Source organism: Tursiops truncatus, chromosome 2, assembly GCF_011762595.2.
Source record: "Tursiops truncatus isolate mTurTru1 chromosome 2, mTurTru1.mat.Y, whole genome shotgun sequence".
NCBI classification, from domain to species: Eukaryota; Metazoa; Chordata; class Mammalia; order Artiodactyla; family Delphinidae; genus Tursiops; species Tursiops truncatus.
In genome coordinates this window covers 158,276,868-158,296,332 of record NC_047035.1, presented here as the reverse complement: position 1 = coordinate 158,296,332, position 19,465 = coordinate 158,276,868, and the positions used below count along the sequence as shown (strand labels likewise).

Sequence of the window (19,465 nt, the reverse complement as noted above, 5' to 3'; positions counted from 1 at the left end):
CTCCCCCGCAGAAAGTGAGCTAAACCCATCCTACTCACCGCCCTCTCGGGAGCGGGCTCGGTGAAGGGCATGACAAGCGTGTCTCCAATATGTCTCCTTTCAGGTGCAATGGGGAAAAGGGTGGGACAACAACTCCTGTCAGTCACTTCCGTCGACCTCAGCACAAGTATTTTGTCCATTTTTCAATATATTTTCTTGACAATTAGGCATCAGGATAAGACTTAATTTAACATTTATAAATATTTAAGAAAAAAAGGAATCAATTTGGAAAACTTTATCAAGTTATAAAAACAAAGGTTTGTTTTTTTGACAGTGGACGTACAGTATTACATGGTTTGCCGTTATTTTCTCTCTGGGGGAAAAAAGGGAAAATGAGAAATACAGTATAGAAGTCATTAAAAGCTCAGTAGATTTTTTAAACACTTAAGAGACATGAGTTAGAAGTGCCATCAAACGAACCAACTGAAAAGCCATTTTTGCAACAATAAGAGAAGTTTGAATATGGACCCTATATTAAGTGATATGAAGTTACTGTTTATTTGTTAAGTGTAGTAAAGTAACTGTGGTTGTGGTTTTTTTTTTTAAAGGCCTTTTCTGTTAGAGATATAAACTGAAGTATTGTAAGTGAAATGATACATGTAGGATATGCTTTAAAATATCTCAGCTTAAAAGAAATTGTATGTGTGTGTTGTGGTGGGGGAAGGGTAGATAGATAATAAATATGAAAACAGACCAGAGCATTCTAATGGTGCTGTTGATATATATAATAAACAAAATAATGGACTTTCATGTCTATGCAAGTGGCAGCTGGTGTAACGCATCACACAGATTAAAAAACCAAAAAAAAGAAAGGTGTTTAGGTTATGCACTGCTAAGAACACCTGTGACGTCGGAGAGTGACTCTAGTGTGAACGTGGTAGGGGGTGGAAGGGTAACAGGCAGGCAGGAGTATGGGAGGAATACACCGGGAACACAAGACCACCTACAACCCAGAGGAAGGGAGAAGGGAAAGCAGCAGAGGCGGGGCATTAGTCTACATTAGAACTGACACACTGTGGAAACAAAAGTAAGACAACCTTTGAATGACAGCTCTTTCTGAGCCACATGTGAGGTCACACACATTCCCCTCACTTTTGGTTCTGAGCTGCAGCAGGACACCACCAGAAACTCTTGATGGAATTAAATCCTCACTATTCAAAATGCTCAAATCCAATGTAGTTCTAATCCATAAAAATAAAACATTCTTTATGATGAATGCATCTTTATGCATTCAAAAACAACAATCTAGACATTTTTCATGTAGGATTTAAATAGGAGTATAAGTGAATTACACTGTTCAGATACAAATGCAACTAAAGTTGCATGAGCTGCTTTGAAAACTCACGGACATTTATCTGTATTATTTTGTGATATTCCATCCACATAAAAAAGGCATTCTATTTCTTTATTTTTTTATTTGACAAGCAGCAATATCATGTTTGTCATTTTAATGTAGATACAATTATTAGGTTATCTGTCATATTACAATATTTAAGTTTTTTATCTTATGTCCTTTAAGATACATTAAAAAAAAAAAAAAAAAACATCAACTGCAAACGTGAAGGGGAGAAAAAGCATGGTACCCAGCCAAATTTCCACATTTCAGCAATACTTCACTCATTCTTTTTTAATAAAGTTTTAAGAAATGTCATAATGACATGAGCTTGAAATATCTCTAGGCATTTTCTCTGACGCTCATGACGTGGCACTGGTGATGTTGTAAACAGCAGAGAAACAGGGGCTGCCAAATGGCCAAATTATGGAGGCACAGGCCTGCTTTCTCCCACAGGACACACCGGATGGCGATGGCAATGACCTTCTCACATCCACACCGGGGGAGCGCACGTCACGCTACGTAGCTGTACTCATCTGCTGACGCCTGGCTGCGTTCGATGTACTGTTTGTCTATGAGAACTTCAATGCACTTCTTAATCATGCTGATACTAGGGTTAAACCGAGCTCTTGACTGGCTAATCACCTGTGGGAGAGACAGGATGTTTAAGTGCTCTTCTCACCAGGGGGGCACTGGAGCAAATAACTTTTTATGCAAACTAAGGAAAAAGCCCGACCTTTATGTTGTGAAGGGATAAAAACTGTGAAGAACATGGATACAGCAAAATCTAATAATAGTCATATATAACTAAATTAAACCATAAACTAATTCATCTATCTAACTACTCATATACACCCCTCAAGCTTCCACTCAACCCCTACTCAACTTTCAGCTCTTAGCTGATGTAACACCTGCTCAGGAAAGCTTTCCGCCACACCCCCAAGTCAAGACCTTTATACACATTCTCATGCTACTGTATACCTTTTCTTTGTTGCATGTGAGTGTAATTTTATATTTACTCCCATATTATTTCAATAACGCATTTCTTCCCTACTAGACTGAACTCCAAAACAGCAGGAGCCACATCCTGAGCTGCTCTGCACCCCATGGTGACCAGCACGGTGCTCCACACATGGTAGATGCTCGTGTATTCATGGAACGAGTGAGTGTGTGATGTGGTCCACGTCCTTCAATAACTGGACACAAGACTGAATCGGTAAGGCTTAGACCTCTAAATTCAAACATGAGTTTAATACTGAAATTTTAAGTGAGTACTGTTCTCATTAAGTAATGAAGCATTTCTTTATGTTATTTGGGAGTCGTATTATTTCTGTAACATCTTCATAAAGAAACATTCCTAATCCTAACACCCTCTGCCCCAAGAGGTCTTGAGGACTTTTCCCCCTTTTACCTCCTGAATAAGGGCATTATGCCGAAGTACTTTTCGTGCTTTCATGATACGAACTATAGCAGCTTGGAGGTACATTTTCCGATCCTCATCTACAGCACTTCTCGTCTGCTCCATTTCCTGTTTTACAAGGACAAAAAAAGCCAATGAGACATTAATTCACTGCACTTGTTTTTAACTCATTTTATTTGTGAGTTTAAATAAATCTCCAATCAATACTGAGAATCAAATTATACAATTATGTGCCCAATATAACATAACCATTACCAAAAGAAAATTTACAGTGAGTTATATATAATTTCTTAACTTAAAGTTGGAAGGTTATTTTTTAAAAAATGAACACTACTGTAAATTGTACTCAGTGTAAGTAGTCAATAAAGGAGAACTTAAGTGACACAGAGTAATAGTTTTCAAGACTGCTGTCCTATCAATGAGTAAAAACTTATACCACAAAGCTTGTAGACTTTAGTAACTGGCTCCAAGTGCACACTGGAGCAGGCTTCAAGGGCAAGAGCTGTGAAGGGCTCCATTTGACTCCAGCAGAGAAGCCAGCAAGGATGGGCCAGAAGGGCCTCTCTGCATGGAGCTCAAGGAAAGACAGTGGAGGAGAGGCACAAGCAGGCAATGCCACATCAGTAGGGATCTCATAACAGCTTTTAAAAGAGAAAATACAATCCATATTACAAATTAGTATCGTTAGCCTACAGGAAAATGAGATCTTGAACATTTTAGGGTTCAAATTTAACAGCAATTAACATTTGTCTCCCATGGGGGAGTAAGTCCCTGGAGCAGCCTGGCATCTCTGATACCTTCACATCCTGCCCCGAGCCCAAGGTCAGGGTGGCACATAGGAGGCAATCAGGAAACTTCAGTGATATGAATAGGCTGCCCCAGAACAACTGCTGCTGAGGTGAAACAAGCAACAGCAGATGTTCACCGTGCAAACGGCTCACCCGGGGTCGGACCCCACTCCAGACCAACAAGCTCACAATTTGAATTTTAACACCATCCCCCGTGGTTCATTTGCACAGGAAAGTTTGAGAAGCATTTTCTACAACTTTTCTTTGAAAAATGTGTTGTAAAGCCTTCTGATATTTTACAAATGAAAAATATGAGATTATATTACTATTCAAGGTAGAAATTTTTGGGAAGAATACAAAGCAAATTCATATATGTTAATATAGTTTAAGAGCAAATATGACTATGTTCATTGTGGCATTATTTACAATAGCAAAGATATGGAAGCAACCTAAGGCCCATCAATAGATGAATGGATAAAGAAGACATGATATATATACACAATGGTATATTACTCAGCCATAAAAAAAGAATGAAATCTTGCCATTTGCGACAACATAGATGGGCCTAGAGGGTATTATGCTAAGTGAAATAAGTCACACAAAGACATATGCTGTATGATTTCACATATACGTGAAATCTAAAAAACAAAACAAATGAACGAACACAGCAAAACACAAACAGAATTACAGATACAGAGAATAAACAGGTGGTTGCCAGAAGGAAGGGAGATGAGGGGAAGAGAAAAATAGGTGAGGGAGATTAAGAGTTATAAACTTCCAGTGGCAAAATAAATGAGTCATGGGTATGGAATGTACAGTGTGGAGTAATTTATGTAATATCTTTGTATGGTGACACATTGTAACTAGACCGGTCATGGGGATCATTTTGAAATATACAGAAATACTGAATCACTATGTTGTGTAACAGGAACTAACACAGTGTCAATTATACTTCAAAAACAAACGAACTCACAGAAAAAGAGATCAGATTTGTGGTTACCAGAGGCAGGGGGTGGGGGTGGGGAGAGAGGAAATTGGATGAAGGAGGTCAGAAGGTACAAACTCCCAATTATAAGATAAATGATGATTAGAGATGGAATGTAAACATGATAAATACAATTAACACTGCTCTGTGTTATCTACGAAAGCTGTTGAGAGGAAATCCTACAAGTTCTCATCACAATGAAAAGTTTTTTTCCTATTTATTTAATTTTGTATCTATATGAGATGATGGATGTTCACTAAACTTACTGTGATAATCATTTCATGATGTAGGTAAGTCAAATCATTATGCTGTACTGCTTAAACTTATACTGTGCTGTGTGACAATTATTAAAACTGGGAGAAAAAAACAAAAACAAAAGAGCAAATATGACTAAACTACGATAGCTTTTCCCTAAGATACTCATTATACTACTGTTTTTAAAATCTAAAATACTGTTTATAAAGTTAGTCAATGCAAAAAATAAACCAGAGAAGATGTATCATAATTTTGATATGAAAAGTTTTGCATTGGTCTCAATATTACCACTTGTGAAGTCCAATGCTTAAATATTTCCAAAAGAAACGACATTAGAAAGCATTTACCTGTGGTGTGTCTTTCTGCATTGATGTAGTAATTTTAAATTTTGTTCTTTTACTGCTAAAGTTCATATTTAATGAAAATGAAGATTCTGCATCAATGTCTTCCTACAATTAAAAATAATTCATTTACATTTATAAAAATAAAATCACTAAATAACAATTGTTGCAAATAATATGCCATGAAATTAAATAATGACCAAGGAAAAAAGACTCAACTCTCATAATCTTTTACATTATAAATATTATTTAAGAGAAAAATAATTGTCGTCTGTCAAGCAATGAAGGAAAAAACAATTCTTTCCTAATTTTATGCTTGATAGAATTTTAATCAGCTTAGATTTAGAATAAAGCTATTTTCTGGCCCAATTGTTTAATACATGACCACCAGATAAATGTGACGAGAGTCAAGCTCATTGGCTTAAACAGAATTTTAACATTTACATTTTTATAAAATAGCGAGGCTCCTAAGTTTTCCATCACATTTTGAAAAACCAAACAACCAAATTTTTTTTTTTTGGAATGCTGCAGTAACAAAATACCAATTAAAATAACCTGACTAGAGAAGCCAACTGGTTCCAATGGCACACAAGCATCACTTCCTCACCACCCCAGTGTGATTCTGACATCAGCCCTCAACGCCCATTTTATTCACTCTGCCAAAAGCGAGTGGACTTTTCTCAAGTGGAAGTTGTTAAGCCAATTTTTAGCTCTTAAGCTCTATTGGGCTTAAGAAAGCCACGCATGTCATACAGTGGAATCTGTCAACCAGCAGGACCACGAAGCACTTGGCAGATGGCACTTTCTCAATAATAACCAAAGAAACTCTATTAAAGAATGCCAGATTCATAATTAAAATTTAATGTGCAAACAACCTATCAATATTTATTTTGTACATTTTTGGGCAGTAAAAATAACATGCTTTAGAAAAATACTTAACTTTTTAGGCACTTAAGCTTAAAAATTTAAACTTAAAATTTTAAACTTAAAAACTTTTACTTATAATTCACTGACTTAACTAAAACCTTAATATTAAGAACTTAATGTTTTGTTAAGTTTCTGAAGTCAGAAAAATTAATCGTTTCTCAAAATTAAGAAAAGCTTGATTTGAATTTCAGCATATATGCCATTTAGAGCTATTCAATTATAGGCTACAAAAGTCATCATTAGCAAAATGAACTCATGAGAGAAATAAGTCGTAGGCCATGAACCAAAATTAAAATGAAGCATCATTTACAAGACTTTTTTCTTATGGGCACAATAATCTGAAGCAGGAAATTTAACCCATATCTGTTGCTTTTTTAACCATTTAAATATCCAAGACATACTTTAAAAACAAAAACATGTTACTAGAAAAAAAAAGTTATAAAGAAAAAAAGGAATATACTATCAGCTTGCTAATTCTCAGGACAGATATTAAAAACATATGGGGGTTGGACTTCCCTGGTGGCACAGTGGTTAAGAATCCACCTGCCAATGCAGGAGACACGGGTTCGAGCCCTGGTCTGGGAAGATCCCACATGCCGCGGAGCAACTAAGCCCATGCACCACAACTACTGAGCCTGTGCCCTAGAGCCCGTGAGCCACAACTACTGAGCCCGTGTGCCACAACTATTGAAGCCCATGCACCTGGAGCCCGTGCTCCGCAACAAGAGAAGCCACCGCAATGAGAAGCCCCCGCACCTCAATGAAGAGTAGCCCCTGCTCACCACAACTAGAGAAAGCCCACATGCAGCAATGAAGACCCAATGCAGCCAAAAATAGACAAATTAATTAAAAAAAAATATATATATATGGGGGTTAGTTGAGTCTTGAAATTCAGGGACATGAGAGTGACAGCACCTGAGATGGAGTTACACATATTAAATATGTGTATAAATAGACATCAACAGGCTGTCATTTCCTATCACAGAACCATGTAATTAAATATTAACTAAACATATGGGGGAAAAAAACCAGCAAGACTTAGGACAGACTACAGTTTTAAAACCTCAATTAACCAGAATCCTTCTGCTGTCAACTCTTTAATAATTTTTCAGTAAACTGTCACAGTATAGGACAAATAAAATCAACCTATAAAGGGCACACGAGTACCAACTTAGACAGCCTTCTCTGTGACGCCTCAAGTTCTTGGCCATAAGGAGCCTGAAGTAATGTAGCTGATTCGAGTGCTTCTCAAAGAACAAAGGGCATTAACAATTATAACCTTACTTTTAAAACTGCAAACATCCCATGAAAAAGCTTTAATACTTATAATGCTTAAATTCCTTGAACTATTACCCCATACCTTTTCTGAATCATGGTTAATCATTTTCACATCGAGTAATGATTTGATTGTTTTTGTCAGTTCCTTCTCGTTCATCTGAGTGCTGTCTTGAAGTTCTTTATAGCTGACGGTTTCACTGTTGTTAAAGGCAAGAAGAACCGCCATTTGGTAGGTTGTGACCATAGCTACGTATGGTTTGCCCAAATAGTTCATTTTAACTTCACCTACAATTAAAACAAAATTGTGACAATAAACTCATCATTCAAAGAAGCATTCCAAAATTACCTCAGTAATAATTGTTTATTTCAGATATTTTCTCCTGGAAGAGTGAACCAAGAACTCTTGGTTAAATTGTTGCAAAGCTATTCCTGCCAGCAATGTAATCATCTGTTTGCGGGGGTGGGGGGGATGGAGGGGATGGCTCTTAGTTTTGAGTATGTAGTATAAATCATGGTTAAGCTATCATAACATTACCAGTAAGCTCAAACAATGTCTTTAAATAGTAATAGGAAGGCTAAGACTCGGGCAGAAAAAAAGTAAGAGGAGGTGGAGGTAGGAGGAGAAACAGACAGACAAAGGGAGAGCATGATAGCCTGGTACCAGCAACTGCCTCCTATGTGTGTATCTCATCTACCCCAGGGAAGGTTCAAGCATACAGGAGGACACCTGTACTAAAGTGTCTAAACCATAATTTCTGCCAAAATATAACAATGCTATTTTGTTTCATAAATAATGTTTTTCTCCCCAGTAATCTTCTAGGAACAAACACAAATGGGAAGAGAGACAAACAGGCAGATGCATTATTTTGTTGAAATAGTTGATGGAATAACAATGTTCTGGACCCTACACTACCCTGAGAGCTAGAAAGGTACATCAGGCTTAGGCCAACTACAGTTCTACCCATCCCAGGGGGCAGCACACTGAAGAGTTTGTTAACAAACAGTGTGTAAAACAGTTATGCACTTGCAACATGTAAAAACAGTTAATGCAAGTCAAAGAACTGCTTCCTAAAGAATAAAGTTATGGTTTAGTGATTGTATTTCTCTTTCTCTCTCTTACACAAGCACACACACACACATCCTGCATTATTTGACTGTTAATGAATTATAAACTATATCAGCATGAGATTTGGTTTTAGGGCTCTATATTTTAACTCAAGGAAGCTGTATGTTACATGAACTTACCCCAGAGGCTGCATTCTCCCTGTTAGTAGTGGTAATTAGTAACTCTGATCAAGATTGTGTGCTTCCTTTATTATTTAATAATATATATTAATTCATTATGTAATTAAAGACTTTAAAGGATATAAGTCAATTCTCCAGCTTACTATGACCACACAGATGCCTATGCTAACTTGCCTATGCTAACTTATTTTTTTAAAAACTGATATTCAGAAATATTTTTCAAAATTATTTGGATAGGAACACCTAGAGAAAAAATTCCTAATCTCTGAATTTTCATGAAAGGAAGTTTAATTAATTGGAATATCCAATTCATGTAGAGTTTAAGTAGACTACAGTCATTAGGACTGTCCTGCTAACAATTAGCATAAAGAGCACTTTAAGAGCCTCATCTCAACATTAAAGCTTAGAAAACGCGGTGAGAGGCAAAAAAAAAAAAATCATGTAAACTGCATTACACCATTTGTGCAATGACTGCTTAATCATATCCCAGAAACAAGTATAAAATAATGCCTCAAGCACCTATATGATTAAGCTAGGACCATCACCTAGCTGTCACAGATGTTGCAATGTACTACCATGGGTTTGGAAACAGAATGAGGCTTCTGCCACAAGAACCCAAAGAGCATTAGGAGACAATGCAAGTAAGGGGTCTAAGTATCATTTACTGATATCAAATCCACTCTGCATCCCTTAAAAACAGGAAAACTTGTTAGTTGTGTTTTATGACTTTTTCTTGCTATTTTTCAATAAATTATCGGTGTCGGGGTACATGGACCTCTTTCCACTTTTTTTCAGCACCACTCTCTTATTACTCAGCTCATGGCTGGAAAGACTGGGGAAGGGGTGGAGGAAGGAAAGGAAATCCCAAATCTGGATGATTCACTTAATTACTGCTGTGTAAATAGAAAAGGAAAATGACAAAGAGGTCATTTAACCTTCAGAATAGGTTGACAAACTTTAAGAACCTCCAAGCTAGAATAAAACATTCCAATACATACATACTTGAAAAATCAGACAACCATAATTGAATTGGTAATTAACAATTACCAGAAATAAAGAGTAGGCAGAACTCTCACAATACTTTAATCCAAGTTACTCCTCTACTACCTATCAGCAACCTAGTCTCTAAGGGAAAGTTTTTTTTACAGAAGAATGTCAGCTACTAAATGCTGAGTGCATGACAGAGTATCACTGATCTGCAACCAGGAAGAAGATAACTGATTCAAGCAATGATCACCAGTGGATGCTACAACCATCAGATACAGTTGTTCCTGGAAGATGGTATTCATTTGGGACCTAAGTGTCACCCCTCAGATCACCTGCTAATTGAAAAGGTCTCCTCACAATGGAAACATCACCTCAATCAACCAAGTGACCACTTTACTGCCTCTCACAGTGGGACAGTCTGACACCACGTGCCTTCTGATGTAATGCAACACAAGTACACAGGACCACCAAAGAAGTATTCTCACCAATAATATCTTAATCTGAATATATAACTAGTTGCCAAACAGCAAAATAGTAAATCCCTCATTAAAACTACTTTAGGAGACAGAATGATTATTGCTGAGGTAATGCAAAGGAGTTTAAACTCCCCAAGATAGATATTTAGGGGAAGTAAAAGTAAACTTAATCCAAATACATTAAAACACTGGTCCAGCAATGTTTTTTTCCTTAAAATCAATTATATTTACTAAATGAGAATATAAAAAATTCACAATAGATGTAAAATTAAAGGCCAACTACTAAGCGACCACTTACTAAGAATATCAATGAACATCTCTTTATTTCACAAACTACTGAAAAAATTAAAATGCCCAATTTGTTCAATAAACATAAACTTGTAAAGATATGTATTACTATGTACTAATTATTATGTACTAATATGTATTACTAACAAAATGAGACATCATATTCCAAATATAAAGTAGTCAAATAAATGGTACTTACAAGAAACTACTTAGATGAAATTTCTCTTAGGTGAGTGAATTTCCTAAATAAAGGTACGGCAACTAATCAGATTTTCTTGTACCATTTCTAAGAGACATTAACATACATGGCCATCCTTTCCCTCTTATACAAAGAGAAAGTTGATTCAATGTACTTTTCAAAGCATAGCTTTAGCAAAAGTAGAGAAATTCTGAGTGTTTGCTTTGGCTAACATCTTCAGGCAGCTTAGAGAAACTGAATAGAGGCTCCAATCACTCAAAGTATTAATCCTACTTTCCAATTAGTAGACCCCACTGTTCCAGGAAGAAGCTAAGGAAATGATTAGATTTTGATTAAACTTTTCTAAAACTGGAAAGTACTGGAAGTTAATTGGGACATTCTGGAAAAAGCGTTTACTACTGCCGTTCACTACAGTACCACAAATAAAAATCAAATGGTTAGGTCTCCTTGTGATGCTATAATAGTTAATGAAATTTTTGAGGATATCTGCCATATCTAGAGAGAAGAGGTTTTTAAGATATGTTTCATCAAGCCTGGGTTTCTAAATAAAATTCCTAGTATCTATAAAAAGTGATTTGTTACAGAAATATAGGAAACCATTATAAAATTCAGAAACTCCTTATAAGTAGCATAATTATAAAACACTATTAAAAATGCTGCACTTGCTTTAACCATATAAAAACGTGCTCAACTTTACTCATAATAAAAGGAATGCAAATTAAAAGAAAAAAAGTGCTTCACTTGAACTTCATTATTAGTTGCTTTAATGGTAACCAGAAAGGAAGATGAAGAAGAAAACGTTAAAAACTAAAATCAGGAAAAAAACAACAACTATAATTAGGACCTATGAAATCGATTTCCAAATTTTTAACATAATCATATCAGGTAAATTTCATTAAACTAGATATAATTAAATGCATTTTACCTGTACAAAGATAATGTAACCATGTAAGTTTCCTTCCACTGAAATGCTGGCTATAAAATAATTCAAACTGTAAAAAAGAAAAAAGGAATCAAATTATTTTCAGCTTCTACAACCTAACTTACTTGGCTATCACTACACTAAAAAGTAAAAAAATTCATGTTAGAGAAGACATTAGAGCCCATCTGGTATATTTACTCATTTTACAGATGAGAAAACACATCTATGCAAGTTCCTGACAAAGATCATATAAATATCAGGCCAGCTCTTTTCACTTAAAACCCTGTCTGGGGTTCTTTCTACCAAACCACAGCCCTGCAAATTTAACTTTTTGTATAAATTCAGAAATTATCATTTTGAATGATATCAATTTGGACTTTATAAATAAAATCCCTGACCAAAACCACTACCATACGCATTTCAACATGAAAATATAAATCAAACCTTCATTTCTAGTCTCCTATTTGCCAACATATACCCTTGCTGAATGGACGGGTTGAATAATATCAGTGATCACTCCAAAAGTGACATCCACGATTTAACTTCCACATACAGTCAAACACTAATACAAGCAAAGCTTCAGAGGCCTGTCTTTGTATCTTTTGTTGACATTATTGTGAAAAATTAAATTTAACATTCTATTAACATAGCTTTAAAATTTTAAAAATTCCTCCCTCAGATTGAATGTAGGACATCAGTCCAAAAAATAGAGAGTTCATATCTTCTAAAGAGCTAGTACATAATCTACAGCGAGAAAATGATACTGAAATGTAAAAAAGGTAAAAACTCAACTTCCATATAAAACTGAAAAATAAATATATTCATCACATCACAATTCAGAATTGTGGGCATACTTTTAGCATGACGAGCTATATGTAATATACCTAAAGCTTTTATCTGTACTTCAAACTTTACTTTCTGTACTTTCAAAATGAAGTTTAAATAAAGTAATCAGCAACATTTGACCTGTAAGCTGCACTATGCCCACTCCTTACAACAAAAGTTCACAGCTACCAGCCAGGAGAACTGGTAAATTCTTTTAGCAATTTATTCCAAGATAGTCCTGGGAAGCTGAAACTTGAGCATTTTTTCCCTCCAATGGTGCAGCCTTCTCCTCTATGAGCAAATTCACCAGCCCTTTGGCATGATAAATAGGAAATGACTGGCACCAGGAATACTTATGATTTTCTGCCTGGTCCTAATCTAGACAAAGAAAAAAATCAAAGTATGTCATGAAAGGATCCCAGAGGTATGCTCTGACTAATAATCTCCCTGGGTGTCAATAAAATTCAATTACTACTATACAATTTGTAATTATGAAACATTTATAAGGAATTTATGGACAAAAGCAAAATAAAACATTTTTGAAACTGAGAAAACCAAAGTTTAAAATGCTCTTTACAAATTATGTAAGTGCAAAACTAGCTTTAGAATGTATATTCCAAGCTCTGAAAGCACATGCTTTACCTCTTTATAGCCCTAGCAACTAGTACCATCATTAAAGTTTTACTGATGATATCAATATGCCAAAGAAAGCATTCCTTTATCCTTAAATTTAAAATCTGATTATAAAGATTCTCATATCCACAGCTAGTCAAGAACAAAAAGATTCAGTTCCAAAAGAGAGTAGTATCAATTCATCTGGTATTAAAAGACAAAAGTTGCAACATCTTGCTTAACGATATCATTAAATAACTGTGTTATCAAAGTTTATTAGTAATAAATATACCTTGACTAAACTTCTCATGTTAAAGTCAGGCTTAATAGTTATAATAATCAGGCTAACAGAGAGCATCTTTCAAATACCATTTGAGGGCATTAATTGAAACTCAAGGGGCCTTAAAAATGAATGTTTCATATTTGATGAGCGTATTCACTTCAAACAGAGAGCTGCACTAATATACACTACCTTATATTTCTTTAGTTATTATTCAGGTTTGTGGACCAGGTACAAAAGTAGATTTAAGATATACTGGTCTAATATGCAAAATAAAGTACTTTTTTTTTTTTTAAGATTTTCTGATGTGGACCATTTTTAAAGTCTTTATTGAATTTGTTACACTATTGCTTCTGTTTTATGTTCTGGTTTTTTTGCCCCGAGGCACGTGGGATCCTAGCTCCCCACCCAGGGATCGACCTGCGTCCCCACCTGCCCCGACTGGAAGGCAAAGTCTCAACCACTGGACCGCCAGGGAAGTCCCCAAAATAAATTGCTTTCAATTAAAGCTTAATTTCCATAGTTTTAAGATACGTGTAAAATGGATGTGATTTCTGATAAACAGCTATATTTAAGGGAAAGATGGGAAATATCTAGACGGCCATTAAAGCAAAGGGAATTAATTTACATGTGAAAAATAAAATAATAAATACACAGATGGATTTTCATTCTTATGTGGCTGAAAACTTGGATTTACTAGGAGAAATGTAAGGACAAACTCCCTCTACTGGTAATTAGAGAAAGTCCAAACTGAGAGAATGATATGCTTGGAATCATAATTTATAGTCAGAAAGAAACCCACTTCCTGTTTGTAAATGAGGACACTGGAACCTGGGGAAGGTCATATGTTAATAAATAAAGTTTAAGGGGTTGATTCCAGTACTCCAATAATTACTGGCAAATAATTATTTCAAGGAGAAAGAGAAGAATAACAAACTTAAACGAGATTTTAGTTCTGCCAGCCCCCACCCTGTCCCTTAATTTCGATTGGAAAAGCAGGCTCTTAAGAAGAAATAAGGTTTAAGACTGTCAAAGGTGAGGGGTCAGTTTTCTTTCTCTTGCCTGGTCACAAATACATCAAAGTGCTTTACACCTGGTTACCCCATCCCCTGCCCTGGGATCATATTCTGCCCATCCAAACAAATGCTCTTCTTCATGAAGTTTCTAAGATGGTTTGCACTATCATGCCTTTTCAAAGACGCAGAAAATCCTAAATTAGACTCCTATTCGGAAAGTCCACCTTATGCATGGTATCTTGAAATCTACCTGGCTACTCTGCTATTACCACTACTATCACTATTAACTATTACTTCTACTTTCAGCATTTATTGAGTACTTCTTATATACCAGACTAAGCGCTTTACATATTTCATCTTCATATTAACACTCTGAGTAGTAGTATTATCAGTTAACAAAAAATTCGGAAGTTATTTGAACAAAGTCACAGAGCACAGTAAACGGAAGAGCAGACATTTAAAATCAGGAGTTATGATTCCGGAGCTTACACTGTGTTACTTGATTTATAATCCTTATTTTGAAAGAAGCAAAAATAACATACATACATAATGTAATGATTCAAACTACACACTGTGAACATCTCTAGTAAATAGTGTAATGAAATACCATTTTCATTTTAAACTTCATAAACATATGCATAACTCACTGGTTCACAACCTCAAGTTACTGCCCAAGTAAAAGACTATTAAAAGATAAGCCTCCTTTGGTGAGTTAGAGAATCAAAGAGGGTCAGTTTCAAAAGAAACGAAAACATGTTCATCCACTCAAAAACTTGTACGTGAATGTCCATAGCAGCATTACTAACACACCCCAAAGTCAAAACAGCCCAAACGTCCAACAGCTGATGAATGGATAAATAAAGTGTGGTGTCTCCATACAATGGAATATTATTTGGCAATAAAAAGGGGTGAACTACTGGCACAGACTCAAACATGGATGGACCTTGACATTCTTCTGCAAAGTGAATGAAGGCAGTCACAAAAGCACGCGTGACATAGCTCTATATGAGATGTCCAGAACAGGCAAATCTACAGAGAAAGAAAGCAGATTGCCTAGGGCTAGGGAGAGGGGAGGGAGTTGGGGAAGGCGAGGAGTGACTAGTGATACGTAGGGGGTTTCTTTTAGGGTAATTAAAATGTTCTAAAATGGTGCTGGTGGTTGCAAAGCTCTGTGAATATACTGAAAACCAATGAAAGTGTACACTTTGAGTGAACTGTATAGTGCTGTGGCCTGAATGTTGTGTCTCCCCAAATTCATATTGAAATCCTGACGCCCAATGTGATGGTTTTAGAAGGTGGGGCCTTTGGGAGGTGCTTAGATCATGAGGATGGAGCCCTCATCTATGGCATTAGTACTCTTATGAAAGAGACCCCACAGAGATTCCTAGCCCCTTCCACCATGTGAGGACACAGCAGGAAGTCTGTCACCTTAGGCCCTCATCCCACCGTGCTGGCACCCTGGCCTCAGACTTCCAGCCTCCAGAACCATAAGAAATCAATCTCTGTCATTCACAAGCCGCCCAGGCTGTGGTATTTTGTTACGGCAGCCTGATACAATGACTACAAGACTACATGACTAAGCCGTATGGTACAAGTTACATCTCAACAGCTGTTAAAGATGTAGTCTCCACAGTCTCTTTAAAAGCTTTGGGTAAGAAGTCTATGGTTTCTATTCAGTCACACTTTAAAGCCATTTTTACTTGAATTTTCCAGCTTCAATCTATTTTTTCTAGAATATTTCACATTCTACATATATTTACCTAAATTACAGCCCAGAATAAAAATAACTATTATAAGGGATAAATGAATTATAAAGATGGCTCAATATTCAAATGAAAAATTAGAAAATGATTGTTGTAAGTACTGGATTCTAAACTTTCTTATAATATCAAAATCCTTGTAATTTAGAACTACTTAAGACAGATAACAGGTTTACTAAGAATAAGAGACATGCTTTGACAAAGAACTGACACCCTTAGCATTTTAGTTTTAATATTAGAAACTACAATAATTTACAGTCTTCCTCAGTACCCTCCTTTTTAGGGAGGGTACTGAGGAAGAATAACAATAACAAGGCAGAATAACAATAATTTGTGAATATATTTTTATATCACGTGAGCCCTCAAGACTTCGGAGAAATATTTAAAGTGATATAACGTGAAGATAATTATTAAAATTCCTTAGGTCTTCCAATATATTTTCTGCCAACTTGCCATCTGTACACTTTTTTCCAATTCCTGGGGAATCGCAAATGTAGATGAAGGAGCCTGAGTAAGAGGCCATGCACCAGCCTAGAAGGAGAAAAGTCAAATAGTTAAACATCTCACTTGAAAGTAAATGTTTATAAAATAATTTAAGCAACTAAAGCACCTTTTTCTCCTTCCTCAAAATGTTGATAAAACCCACCAGCATTACTATCAAGGCACGGTTCATTCCAGATCAATATAACATATAATTTTAGAAGCTATAATATTCTGGTTGAAAGAAAGGTAATCAGGCATCAATCTATTAATCATTTGTATCAGAGTATTTGAAATGGTTAGTAAATGCTCACAATGAAACACATATTCATACCTGTAGAACATATATTTGAAAACTAATTCCCAAATCTATTACTGTGTCTTGATTTTTGATAAAATTGTTGAACTTATTGTTCAGATCCGCACTGACACTCATATCTGTGTACATCCGATGTAGCTTGCTGGTAAATTCATAACCACAGGCTTGCTGTAAAAGAAAGTTTTAAAAAACATATGACTTAAAAACAAAAACAATAAACCATACTGATTATTAAGAATGCTTTGCTACTGCTAGGTCTATGGTCAAAGGTCCTGCTTGTACACTTACACCAAAGGCCTGTATTATTCATGACCCAAAGCAGCTATTCAAAACCTTTCAAAAGTTCCTTTTTTTTTTAATGCAGATTAAATAAGTGAATGAAAACATATATTCATGAAACAACAAATTTCCCTTTAAAACAAGAACTTTTCTATAAATCTGTATATCATTTCAACAGTACAAAATGCTCCATTACTGAATGTAAGATGATACCTTATAATGTTTACAGATAGTATCAAATACACATGAAAGATAACTGGGAATATTTGTTAAAAAGGAGGGGTACTGAGGCAGATTTTTAACACCATTAACTGAGTAATGAAGAAATCTATTTCTTTGAAGTTATTCAAAACTCTGCCATCACCAGGTCAGAAAATCTGGATCTCTAATCTTGGGATATAAAAAGCTTTGTTAACATTACCTCTAAAAATTAAAGGGTAAATTATTTTTGGTATATTTAAAAAGGACCACATATTCAATGTATACCATACAGGAAAATTATCAACTATTGAAAAACTCAGGATAAATAAAATTAGCAACTGCTTATCTTATCAGTGTGTAAGCTAAAATGACATAAAAGTGAACTGAAATTCAAATGCACTCCACAAAACTTGTACTTAAAGGAATATTTTAGGTGTGTTCATTTATACGTAATACAAGGTTTTTGTAAAGTTAACACGTTATCTTGTGGATGATTCTATATCAACATATAGAGAGACTTTGTCCTTTAATACAGCATTTGCATATCCCACCATGAGACTACACCACTTTACATTTAACCAGTCAACTGTTGATGAATTATTTCCTGTTATTACTCATATTGCTACAGTGAACATCTTTGTGTGCTAGTGGAATAATTTCTAGGACACTATCATATCAAAGGCCTACAGTACCTTTAATTTATTGATCATGGCTTCTTCAGAATCCATAGACATGGATAACCCATGAATTAAACGTTTCGCCAGCATTCTTGCGTAGAACTACATTAAAAAATATTTTAAAAGATTACTTCCTTTCTGATGATTTAAAGTTCAAAAATAAATCAAAGCTGACACATAAAACCTCTCGATTCACAACTTACCTTTTGAAAAACATCCTTATCGTCGATATATTTAAAGACAGTAATAAAGCTCGTGAGCTTGTCCTCTACTTCATTCTCTGTCATCCCCTTGGCTGATTTCTTCAGCAAGTTGTCACAGTACTTAGCGAGCTCAAATAGAAATTGACAGTAACGCTTTCAGAGGGCCCTTCTCAAAGGAGGCACAGTGGCAACAACACAAAATAAGATCACGGTCTTTGCCATCCTCAAGCTTATGTTTTAATAATCATGGACATGCACTAAAGAACTTGAAATATATGTCATCAGGGAAATTTTTAAAAAACTATAAACAGTAAAAAATCTAATCAACCCTGAATGATCAATACAGCAATGATATAAGTAATTAAGTTTTTTTTTTTTTTTTGCGGTACGTGGACCTCTCACTGTTGTGGCCTCTCCTGTTGCGGAGGACAGGCTCCGGACGCGCAGGCTCAGCGGCCATGGCTCACAGGCCCAGCCACTCCGCGGCATGTGGGATCTTCCCGGACCGGGGCACGGACCCGTGTCCCCTGCATCGGCAGGCGGACTCTCAACCACTGCGCCACCAGGGAAGCCCAGTAATTAAGTTTTGATGGAACACCTAGGTGAGTTTTGAGCAGTTCTGTCATTTCTGACATTACATAAGTACTTTTTAAAAATCTCACAACAACCTTGTAAGCAAGTTTCCTTTAAAGGTTATCATTTTTCATCAAATTCCCTTTAGATCTCAGATAAAATAAAATCTCCATGTAAAGTAATGCAAATTATTTTAAAGCAGTCATACTTTCCAACCCAAACATTGTAAAATGGAATATTTTCTCCTTCAATTATTTCTTAAGAAAAGGCTACAGACGTGACCTACTGCATTCCTTAAATAAAAGCCAAATGATATACAGTGTTGATATGTTTTTATTTTTAATAATTAATTTCAACCACATTTTAAAAAAATGCTACAAAAACAAATTAATTTGACATTCACCTCAGTTTTCATTTTCTAATGCTGACTTTTCATATGTTTACATTTATGCAACCATCAAACTTACCAATTCAGGTGCTTTGCAAACAGACTTGGGTTCTCTGTAATTTACAACTGATGTAAGGGCCTATATAGAAGACAGACCAGGAATTAGCCACCATTAATAGGGTAAAAACACAGCTGGCTCTATATATGCTATAATCTGTACGTCCAAAAATTACTACCCCACATAAAACATGGCATTTTGGGGGTAGTTTGTTAATACTGTTGTCATATCTAACACAGGGTAAACTCCTCTCACAGTGTCCCTCATGGTAATTATATAATGATTACATATAATCCTGTTCCTACTGAAAG

The 19,465-nt window shown here is 35.6% G+C and overlaps 1 protein-coding gene across 4 annotated transcripts in view; it reads right to left on the bottom strand.

Annotated features, from left to right (window-relative positions):
* Positions 1-1,430: 1,430 nt before the first annotated feature.
* Positions 1,431-19,465, bottom strand: part of CUL2 (cullin 2) — an 81,129-nt gene continuing 63,094 nt past the window's right edge. For all 4 annotated transcript variants that reach the window (XM_019933343.3, XM_004322181.4, XM_073801601.1 and 1 more), the window contains 10 exons: positions 19,176-19,235; positions 18,136-18,264; positions 17,948-18,034; positions 16,791-16,943; positions 16,430-16,507; positions 11,487-11,553; positions 7,449-7,651; positions 5,168-5,269; positions 2,784-2,900; positions 1,431-2,017 (listed from right to left, as the gene is read on the bottom strand). In XM_019933343.3, the coding sequence (XP_019788902.1) occupies positions 1,886-2,017; positions 2,784-2,900; positions 5,168-5,269; positions 7,449-7,651; positions 11,487-11,553; positions 16,430-16,507; positions 16,791-16,943; positions 17,948-18,034; positions 18,136-18,264; positions 19,176-19,235 (1,128 nt within the window). In that variant the 3' untranslated portion in view covers positions 1,431-1,885. The remainder of the gene's footprint in view (positions 2,018-2,783; positions 2,901-5,167; positions 5,270-7,448; positions 7,652-11,486; positions 11,554-16,429; positions 16,508-16,790; positions 16,944-17,947; positions 18,035-18,135; positions 18,265-19,175; positions 19,236-19,465) is intronic.